Raw genomic sequence first — 9219 nt, forward strand, 5'->3', positions numbered from 1 at the left:
GCGTTTCTGAAGGCAGAGGAATCGGATGAGTTGAGCACCAAAATCTTCGCCGACAAATGTTTCCCGTTTCTCAGAGAGCCCTCGAATGCATCCCTCCTTGGTCCGATTCGCACCACGTTCCAAAATGTTCTTCCTCGGCCCGGGCCACACCTTTCCACCAAGTCTCCTCACAATGAGGCGGGTAGTTTCTCAGGTCTCCTGCTGACGGAACAGAAGGCAACAACAGAAAACTAAACACGAGGAAAACCTGTCAACTAAACCGACTGCAGCTGAGGAGGTCAGCTCACAAGCAACATGAAGATATATATTTACACGTGTCTCTGTTCTTATGGAGCTATGCTAGCAGTTTCCATCCACTCCCAGTCTTTGTGCTAAGCTAGGCTAAACACAAACCGGATCTAACATATTGGAGACATCCAGAAAAAACCTGGAGTTTCACCAGAGGGTTGGTGACTTTATTTAAATGGTAACACAAACATCCAGTCATCCTCCAACAGAAACATCAGTGGGAACGATGAACAACTGGAGGTGTTTTAATATCAGAAATATTCACAACTCGTTCATCCCATAAAGAGAATAAATATCACTTAAAATAAGACTCAGAGAAACGATCATTAGATCCACCGGCACACACAGCTGGTCAGGAAACACAACGCTCGGTTATAATAAGATTTCTGATGGTTATGTTTGGATATGAAATGAATAGGAGCCCCTTAGCGTGCGTCTCCACAACAGAAACGTGAACATGGATGAAACCAGGATCAGAGCTCTTGCAAAGCGTTATCTAAAGCTCACTTTTGGTGGACATGGATGGACAGAGTTAGCTAAATGAACACCAGAGTTTATGATGGGATGCTTCCTCTGCAGGATCAGCCTGGGTAAACTCATCTGGTTTTGATCACCTGAAGGAAAGGAAACCTGACGGAGAAACACAGACAGCTGTTCGAAAATGATCCTGCTCAAATGCAAAGATTTAAGCAAAATATAAAAATGTCCTCAGTCGTTCAGCGATCCGAGAGGAATAATTGTCCAGAGGAACACAGTGGCTGCAGTTCCTCTGACGTCCACCAGGTTCTGCTCCTCTCAGAGCTGAGTCCCTCTGGTCTAAAGCCTGGGTTTTCAGATCCCTGTGGAGACGCTCCCCGCTGGATGGGAGGCTTTCAGACTCCCAGCAGGATGCCGGAGAACAGAGAGTCCTGCAGGACGCTGAGGGTCGAGCCCGTGGCGTTGTCCAAAAACACCGACACATACTCTCCGGCCTGCACACACAGAGGCTGTCAGACACTCACTGTACAGAGGGCGTGTGTGTGTGTGTGTGTGTGTGTGTGTGTGTGTGTGTGTGTGTGTGTGTGTGTGTGTGTGTGTGTGTGTGTGTGTGTGTGCGCGTACCTGCAGATAGAGTGTTCCTGTCAGTAGGATGCTGAACGTTCCTCCAGCAGCTGCCACGCCCATCACAGACTCTACAGAGCTGACACAGGACAGAAAACGCTCAGTAAATAAACTCACTTTTCCCCCATGGAGGGAGGCCGCCTCTCAACACCACTGAAGAAGACGGTAGACGTGGAAGTACTCACAGGTTGCTCTGGCAGAGAGACTCGATGCAGATCGCTGCCCTCACACTGTCTCTGAGTCTTACCTGGACTCTGTCACCTGACTCTGACAGACAGACACACACAAACACACACACACACAGACAGAGAGAGAGAGAGGTTTTTATATCTGCATTGTATCTGGATCCAGCGTCTGTCTCTGTCTCAGAACTGGAAGTGTTGGTCAGGATATCTGAAGGTTAGCTGCGTTAGCGAGTTAGCTCACAGCAGATCTGCAGTGACATCAGAAGGAGTCATGTGATCACTTTGTTAGAAAGACCAGAAAACATTTCAGGAGAACAACAACAGAGACAGAGACAGAGACAGAGACAGAGACAGCTTTATGTCCCTGAACGTCCCCCAGCGCTCCGGTCCCAGCTGTGTGCGTCTCTCTTTAGTGTCCCCTGGTCTCCAGCTGTGTGCGTCTCTCTTTAGTGTCCCCTGGTCTCCAGCTGTGTGTGTCTCTCTTTAGTGTCCCCTGGTCTCCAGCTGTGTGCGTCTCTCTTTAGTGTCCCCTGGTCTCCAGCTGTGTGCGTCTCTCTTTAGTGTCCCCTGGTCTCCAGCTGTGTGCGTCTCTCTTTAGTGTGTCCCCTGGTCTCCAGCTGTGTGCGTCTCTCTTTAGTGTCCCCTGGTCTCCAGCTGTGTGTGTCTCTCTTTAGTGTCCCCTGGTCTCCAGCTGTGTGCGTCTCTCTTTAGTGTCCCCTGGTCTCCAGCTGTGTGCGTCTCTCTTTAGTGTCCCCTGGTCTCCAGCTGTGTGTGTCTCTCTTTACTGTCCCCTGGTCTCCAGCTGTGTGTGTCTCTCCCCTGGTCTCCAGCTGTGTGCGTCTCTCTTTAGTGTCCCCTGGTCTCCAGCTGTGTGCGTCTCTCTTTAGTGTCCCCTGGTCTCCAGCTGTGTGCGTCTCTCTTTAGTGTCCCCTGGTCTCCAGCTGTGTGCGTCTCTCTTTAGTGTCCCCTGGTCTCCAGCTGTGTGCGTCTCTCTTAAGTGTCCCCTGGTTTCTGCAGCTTTTAGTAAACTGCTCATGTTTCCTCTGCTGAATGTTCTCTAGATGCTGCAGATGTTTCTGCAAGAGTTCTGATTTGAGTTTCTGTATCTGCATCCTTTCTGAAGCTGTCTCTCCTGTGGGCCTCTGTAACTTGGTGCAGGAAGTGCTGTGAAACAGAGCCTCAGTGCTGCAGAGAGGAGTGTTATCAGTCGTGGTTACCGATCAGCAGGCTGGAGGTAAGCTGGTAGAATCCGGACAGCGGTGCCGTGTAGCGGCCGGTGCTGCTGTTGAAGCTCCGCCCCCTCTGCAGGCTGCGCTCCGAGTCCGCCGGCTGCAGGGGGCAAAGGTGACATTATAGAAAGCAATCACAAAGTGTGTGTGTGTGTGTGTGTGTGTGTGTGTGTGTGTGTGTGTGTGTGTGTGTGTGTGTGTGTGTATACCTGGCTGAATGGCTGCAGCTCCAGCAGGCTGCGTCTCGGCACCACAACGGGTAGCAGGAGGCGGCTGAGGAAGGAGGTGGAGACCCGAGGAGGAGTAGCATCGCACCGGAAGCACCCGCCCCCTCCCACCAGGTCTACGAGGGATCAGAGACAGGAATGTGCCACAGTGAGTTTGTGTGTTAAACGTGTCATCACTCAGCTCAGACACTACTGAACAGAGCCTGAATGCATCAAAGTGCAGAGCCTGAGTGCACCACCGTGCAGAGCCTGAATGCACCACCGTGCAGAGCCTGAATGCACCACAGTGTATTACATCCATCCCTAAAGATCCGCCTAAAATGCAATAAACCAGTGTGTCCAGTAAATGGAATAAAATGCATTTACTGTTTGTACGTTTTTTCCTTTTCAAATGAGGTCATAGGAGAGAAAAATTGAGCTGTGTGTGTTTGAGTTGGCCTGCGTGTGTGTGTGTGTGTGTGTGTGTGACTCATGGTCAGACTGCAGACTGTCGCCACAGATCTGTTTTTTCTCCGTACTCTGATTTCAGAGAGTCTGCACAGCGAGTCAAAACACGACGTGTGTGTTCTGGGAAATGTTGTACTGGGAGGATACTGGAACCAGAGTGATTGCTCATTGGTTTCCATTCTGGATATCTCTTCAGTCACTTCAGGAAAGTGTTGCGTTTATTGCCAAAGGTAGAACCACAACTTGTAAAAGATGAGCAGCGACGACCCACCCAACAGAGGAACTGGGAGGCGTGTTGGGAGAGCTTTGCATCACAGGGCGACCACACACATTGATGAAGTGATATTTATGTTTTTATTGTCATGAATATAAAAACTGTAACCCTGAGCTGTAGTTTAGGAAAACACGCAAGAGCAACCTGATGGAGCAGGAGATGCACACACACACACACACACACACACACATACACACACACACACACACACACACACACACACACACACACACACACACACACACACATACACACAGAAAGTAACAAAGACCCACCATCAGTCCACAGGAATGTCAGGAATCTGCAACAGAGCCAAGTCACATCCACACTCCACAAAATTACCCCTATTAAGGACTCAGACAGGCTGCCTCCACACACACACACACACACACACACACACACACACACACACACACACACACACACACACAGCGGTGTTTATATAACCCACATACAGAAGCAGTGAGTGAAAGTGAAGCGTCGGTCTGTGCGCTAGCTAAACATCTTGTTAGATTTCATCATTTTTTCCATCTGCTCTGAAACACATGCAGTCAGCGTGTGGAGACTCGGCTGCAGATGCCCGGCTGCAGACGCCCGGCTGCAGACGCTCTGCTGCAGACGCTCTGCTCCAGACGCCCGGCTGCAGACGCTCTGCTCCAGACGCCCGGCTGCAGACGCTCTGCTGCAGACGCCCGGCTGCAGACGCTTTGCTGCAGACGCTCTGCTGCAGACGCTCTGCTCCAGACGCCCGGCTGCAGACGCTTTGCTGCAGACGCTTTGCTGCAGACGCTCTGCTCCAGACGCCCGGCTGCAGACGCTCTGCTGCAGACGCTCTGCTGCAGACGCTCTGCTGTAACTGTGCATCTGCGTTCGTTTTCTTCACAATGCTCGATTACACGAAAAAAAGGGGAGATTTTACTGTGCAGCACACCAACTACGATTGGCTCTTTTCCAGAACATTTTTTATACTTACTGACTAAAAAACGCCCCATAGTGTCCTCCTGCTCTCTCTTCCAAACCTCTGGAGGACCTCTAGAGAACTACAGGAGAGGGGCAGGGACTCTTTAAGACGTGGTGGACATCTTTCAGGTCTTTACGAACTCTACCCTGAACAGGAAGGTCTGACCTCTGATCCAGAACGCACTTGGTATCATTCTCAGAATTTTCAGGTTTTATTTTATATTTTTCTCAGGAGAAACTCCGGAGGGCACACAGGGATTGTTAGCCTAGCTTAGCACTGAGATTGTTAGCAGGGGTTAGCCTCAGCGCTCACCTCTCAGTTTCAGCTGCAGCTCCTGGAGGAGATCGTGCTGTCTGGGCAGGAGAGGGGCTGGGGGGCCCGGAGGCCCTTGGGGGCCTGGGGGTCCTGGAGGGCCTGGTAGACCATGCTGCATGGACAGACAGAGTATCAGAATCAGAGCTCAACAGCCAGAGCAGAGAGGAGAGGAGCCCTTACTGGTCCCACAGAGCAGAAATATATGTCCTGTATTTGACCCATCCTAGCTGAGCGGTGTGGGGAATGGTGCCTTCAGGGACACCTCGCTAGACCTTGGTCTTTCCAAGTAAAGTGCAGATTAGGATAAAAATGTAGATTTACATATTATATAAAAACCATTCCAGACGTTTTAACCATAAAAACACAATCATTCAAATCAGTAACAGATAATTACCCCATGATAAAAAAACTGAGGTTATAGAATATTGAAGTAGCGGGTGATGTTTACAGAGAAAGGAGTGACCTCTGAATCCCCAGGAGGTTAAAGTGTTATTGTTTATCTTGATTCAACGCCTCGTGGTGACAGAGCATGCCAAGTTTTTCATTTATTATAAACAGAAATACAAACACATGTTCCTGAATCCGTTCTGCTTTAATGGCATGATCTCATTAACATAATACGTCTTTCGGTTGTCTTTGTTTTGATTATTGCTCATTATTTTCACCCAATGAAATCTCTGGAGCAGTCTGGAGACCGCTGAAATAAGTCCAGCTCTTCAGACAGATTCAGGCGGCCCATCAGCCTTGGTCCCATGAGTCCTGGTTCGGTTTTATTAAAAAGCACCAAACAGAAACGATGACTCTGCAGGAAGCTGTGACTAAAGAGCCGCCCCTCCCATTAGAAACTTGGACATATAGCTTTTCTTTTTCTCTGCATCAATCTCCAGCTACTGTATCAACGTCACTCTTTTCTGAGACGTGTCCTCCAACCGTCTCCTCCTCACTCTGAACAAACTGAGACGTGGACTTCAGTGCGCTGTGTCACAGTGAGAGGTTAGTCAGAAATATCAGGAGGTGATGTTACAGGAAACCTTCCAGAACACCTCCAGCCTATTATCAGTCAGAATATCTATACTTATAGTGGACAAAGCTCCTGCTCTGGGTCCAGCTTCAGGTCCGCCTCACCTTGGAGGGCCTCCTGGACGCTTTGCTCCGCCGGTTGTCCCCCTTGTTGGAGTTTCTCCTGAAGATCAGCCAGGAGCTGAGAGGAGAAACCCGGGACAGTTCTGAGGAGTCCTGCAGGAGCAAAAGAAGACAAGCTCTATCAGATCAATATTCCCATCATGAGGAACCCGCAGAGAGCTGACTCAGCCTTTTCCCCACTTCCTGTCCCTAAATCATCACCCTGCATCCTCCATCCTCCATCCTCCACCGTCCATCCTCCATCCTCAATCCTCCATCCTCCACCGTCCATCCTCCATCCTCCTTCCTCCTTCCTCCATCCTCCTTCCTCTATCCTCCATCCTCCATCCTCCATCCTCCATCCTCCATCGTCCATCCTCTATCCTCCATCCTCCATCCTCCATCCTCCATCCTCCATCCTCTATCCTCCATCGTCCATCCTCTATCCTCCATCCTCTATCCTCCATCGTCCATCCTCCATCGTCCATCCTCCATCATCCTCTATCCTCCATCGTCCATCCTCTATCCTCCATCCTCTATCCTCCATCCTCCATCCTCCATCCTCCATCCTCCATCCTCTATCCTCCATCGTCCATCCTCTATCCTCCATCCTCTATCCTCTATCCTCCATCGTCCATCGTCCATCGTCCATCCTCTATCCTCTATCCTCCATCCTCCATCCTCCATCCTCCATCCTCCATCCTCCATCCTCCATCCTCCATCCTCCATCCTCCATCCTCCATCCTCCATCCTCTATCCTCTATCCTCTATCCTCTATCCTCCATCCTCCATCCTCCAGCAGGAGAGGACTCTTTAAAGTAGAGACTCTACATACTGATATACACCTGAACATCAGCAGGAGAGGACTCTTTAAAGTAGAGACGCTACATACTGATATACACCTGAACATCAGCAGGAGAGGACTCTTTAAAGTAGAGACACTACATACTGATATACACCTGAACATCAGCAGGAGAGGACTCTTTAAAGTAGAGACACTACATACTGATATACACCTGAACATCAGCAGGAGAGGACTCTTTAAAGTGGAGACGCTACATACTGATATACACCTGAACATCAGCAGGAGAGGACTCTTTAAAGTAGAGACGCTACATACTGATATACACCTGAACATCAGCAGGAGAGGACTCTTTAAAGTAGAGACACTACATACTGATATACACCTGAACATCAGCAGGAGAGGACTCTTTAAAGTAGAGACTCTACATACTGATATACACCTGAACATCAGCAGGAGAGGACTCTTTAAAGTAGAGACTCTACATACTGATATACACCTGAACATCAGCAGGAGAGGACTCTTTAAAGTAGAGACACTATATACTGATATACACCTGAACATCAGCAGGAGAGGACTCTTTAAAGTAGAGACACTACATACTGATATACACCTGAACATCAGCAGGAGAGGACTCTTTAAAGTAGAGACACTACATACTGATATACACCTGAACATCAGCAGGAGAGGACTCTTTAAAGTAGAGACACTACATACTGATATACACCTGAACATCAGCAGGAGAGGACTCTTTAAAGTAGAGACACTACATACTGATATACACCTGAACATCAGCAGGAGAGGACTCTTTAAAGTAGAGACACTACATACTGATATACACCTGAACATCAGCAGGAGAGGACTCTTTAAAGCAGAGACACTACATACTGATATACACCTGAACATCAGCAGGAGAGGACTCTTTAAAGTAGAGACTCTACATACTGATATACACCTGAACATCAGCAGGAGAGGACTCTTTAAAGTAGAGACGCTACATACTGATATACACCTGAACATCAGCAGGAGAGGACTCTTTAAAGTAGAGACTCTACATACTGATATACACCTGAACATCAGCAGGAGAGGACTCTTTAAAGTAGAGACGCTACATACTGATATACACCTGAACATCAGCAGGAGAGGACTCTTTAAAGTAGAGACTCTACATACTGATATACACCTGAACATCAGCAGGAGAGGACTCTTTAAAGTAGAGACTCTACATACTGATATACACCTGAACATCAGCAGGAGAGGACTCTTTAAAGTAGAGACGCCACCTGGTTACTTTACAGTCCTCAGCCTGACTCTCACCTGGACCTCGGTGCTGCTGTCCTCCTCTTCGTCCTCCAGCAGCTCCTCGCTCTCCTCCTCGCTCGCCTCCACCACCATCACCATCACCACCATCGCTCCCAGGAGCAGCAGCCCTCCGAGCCCAGCCGCGGAGCTCCGTCCCTGGGGAGGCATGCCTGCAGCGGAGGGATTGTCTGGATGTCTGCAGGAGTCTCTTCTGTTGCAGGATCAAGGAGTTCCCATGATGCACTCTGCAGGTGAGTCTGCTCCTCAGAAATGTCCTGTCTCCTCAAACATAGAGCTTCTCGTCCTATGGAGGGACAGGGCTTTGAGTTGAAGCTCTCCTTCGTGCTCAGGATTGTGATGTTGTCCTAATATCTGTTTCCTTGTTTCCTCTCCTATCTGTCCTTGTCGATAGTGCAGGTAGAGCTGTGATGCATCAGACTGCATCTGAGGGTGAAGTCTTCTTCTTTTCCTCTCGTCCTCTGTCTCTGAACGTGTCCTCGTCTCTCCCTGCTTTTATCTCCCCTCACATGGTGTCTGCAGGGTCCTAAAGCTGCTGACAGAAACACTTTTTCCTTTCCCTCTGAACTCTGCACAGGTTTTATTCTGCTCCTCGCTGTGTTTGGAGCATGTGTTGCGAGGAGTCGACTGTGGAGCTGAAACACATCGGAGTTTAGGACTCGTAATGCTGACTCCTTTCAGGATGTTTGGACTTAAAGTACTGATTTGTTTTCAGGGGTTAGGGAGTGCTGTGCAGCTTTCAGGCAGAATTTTGCAAGAGTTTCCATTAATTGGAGAGAAATGTAAACTAAAGTCAACATTGATTGTTTTTATCTGAACACAAATGCAGCTGTGACACAAAGGATGTATGTCTCAACCCTTTCCCCGTTATTTACCATGAAGACACTCAAGAAACCCCATTCAAAGAAACACTGAAGAAACAGCAACCATTCTAATGGCACAACTAGT

The 9219-nt window shown here is 48.8% G+C and overlaps 1 protein-coding gene across 1 annotated transcript; it reads right to left on the bottom strand.

Annotated features, from left to right (window-relative positions):
- Positions 1-428: 428 nt before the first annotated feature.
- On the bottom strand, positions 429-8840 carry si:ch1073-184j22.1 (erythroferrone). The gene is made up of 8 exons (XM_063885109.1): positions 8269-8840; positions 6153-6263; positions 5025-5139; positions 3013-3146; positions 2792-2903; positions 1575-1656; positions 1390-1468; positions 429-1259 (listed from the first exon to the last, which is right to left on the bottom strand). Exons 1-8 carry the CDS (start codon positions 8419-8421, stop codon positions 1161-1163), a joined length of 885 nt encoding a protein of 294 aa, XP_063741179.1. The 5' UTR covers positions 8422-8840; the 3' UTR covers positions 429-1160.
- Between the last annotated feature and the right edge of the window lie 379 nt (positions 8841-9219).

This window comes from Eleginops maclovinus, chromosome 6 (genome assembly GCF_036324505.1).
Source record: "Eleginops maclovinus isolate JMC-PN-2008 ecotype Puerto Natales chromosome 6, JC_Emac_rtc_rv5, whole genome shotgun sequence".
Lineage (NCBI taxonomy): Eukaryota > Metazoa > Chordata > Actinopteri > Perciformes > Eleginopidae > Eleginops > Eleginops maclovinus.